Source organism: Eurypyga helias, unplaced genomic scaffold (assembly GCF_000690775.1).
Source record: "Eurypyga helias isolate BGI_N326 unplaced genomic scaffold, ASM69077v1 scaffold43786, whole genome shotgun sequence".
NCBI classification, from domain to species: domain Eukaryota; kingdom Metazoa; phylum Chordata; class Aves; order Eurypygiformes; family Eurypygidae; genus Eurypyga; species Eurypyga helias.
This window is the reverse complement of record NW_010259316.1, coordinates 5,057-6,157: the sequence shown is the minus strand read 5'-3', so window position 1 is coordinate 6,157 and position 1,101 is coordinate 5,057. Positions and strand designations below refer to the sequence as shown.

Genomic DNA, 1,101 nt, shown 5'->3' with positions numbered 1-1,101 from the left:
CTGCCCCCCGCCCAACGCACACACGTTTTCAAAGTACACTGAAGCCACAACTTGGACACTTACTATAGCCACCCAAGCCATCGGGGGTTCCGTAGCCGCCGCTGTAATTGCTACCCATTCCCATTCTACCCACAGAGCCATAGCCTTGATCTGAAAAGCAGGAAGCACATGGTTAGGAGCCTGGTACTCAGTCAGGCATGGCAACACACCCGCTACCCCCGGAATCCATGCGTACCCATGCCATCTCTGCCGTAGCCTCCCATTCCAGAACCACCTCCAGCAGTTGAATTCAGGAACAGCTCAATATACCGATGCTCTGTAGGGAACAGAAAAGCCTTCCTTGGTGCGTCGCTCCCGACACCAGACGCAGAGAGCCCAAACCACCCCACCTCACGAGCGACAGTCCGAAGCTCACAAAAAGCGCGTCTGAAACGCCATCAATGGCAGAAAGCCTCACGGTCGGTACATTTACGGCACAGCAGCTGCAGCTACGTGCGGTTCAAACCCTTAAGCTCAGTTCGCCCTCCTACAGCCCACTAAAGCCTGGTCAAGGAAAGCGCCAGGGGAACTTGACACTCACGCATGTGATTTTTATCCTTAGACATGGCAGCTACTGCGTCCTCATGTGTTACGAATTCCACGTCTGCCTCTCCTGTGGCTCTTCCGTCTGCCCCAATATCAATGTGAACTCTTATAGGATTCAGCGGTGAGAAAAACTAAGAACAACAACAAAGAAAGTCACGTTAATGGAGACCTCGAGCCAGGTCCCTTTTTCCATTCCGGCGGTCAGTGGAGCACTGCATTAACCTCATCTCATCCTACCGCAGACATTTAATTACTCATTTCCCAAGTATGGCAGCCATAGCAGACCGTCAGCGTTAGGTCAACCTATACATCTGTGCTGGATTCAGCCAGGATAGAGTTAACTCCTTACCGTGGCTGCTAGGAAGCTGTTCCTGGATGCAGGGAGCAGCACTGATCAGGTCTCAGCTGGCACTGGGGAATGTCTGCACTGAATTCAAGGTCTTTCTCCCCTTCTGACCCTGCAGCTGCGTTCCCAGCTCTCGCGGTCTCACTACAGGCAGCGCAGGGGACACACAG

General features: G+C 53.2%; 1 protein-coding gene across 1 annotated transcript in view; it reads right to left on the bottom strand.

Annotated features, from left to right (window-relative positions):
* Nucleotides 1–28: 28 nt before the first annotated feature.
* The window catches only part of HNRNPH3 (heterogeneous nuclear ribonucleoprotein H3 (2H9)), a 5,585-nt gene continuing 4,512 nt past the window's right edge, over nt 29–1,101 (bottom strand). The window contains exons 6-8 of the mRNA XM_010154633.1: nt 581–716; nt 236–316; nt 29–150 (exon numbers count right to left, since the gene is read on the bottom strand). Of these exons, the coding sequence (XP_010152935.1) occupies nt 29–150; nt 236–316; nt 581–716 (339 nt within the window). The remainder of the gene's footprint in view (nt 151–235; nt 317–580; nt 717–1,101) is intronic.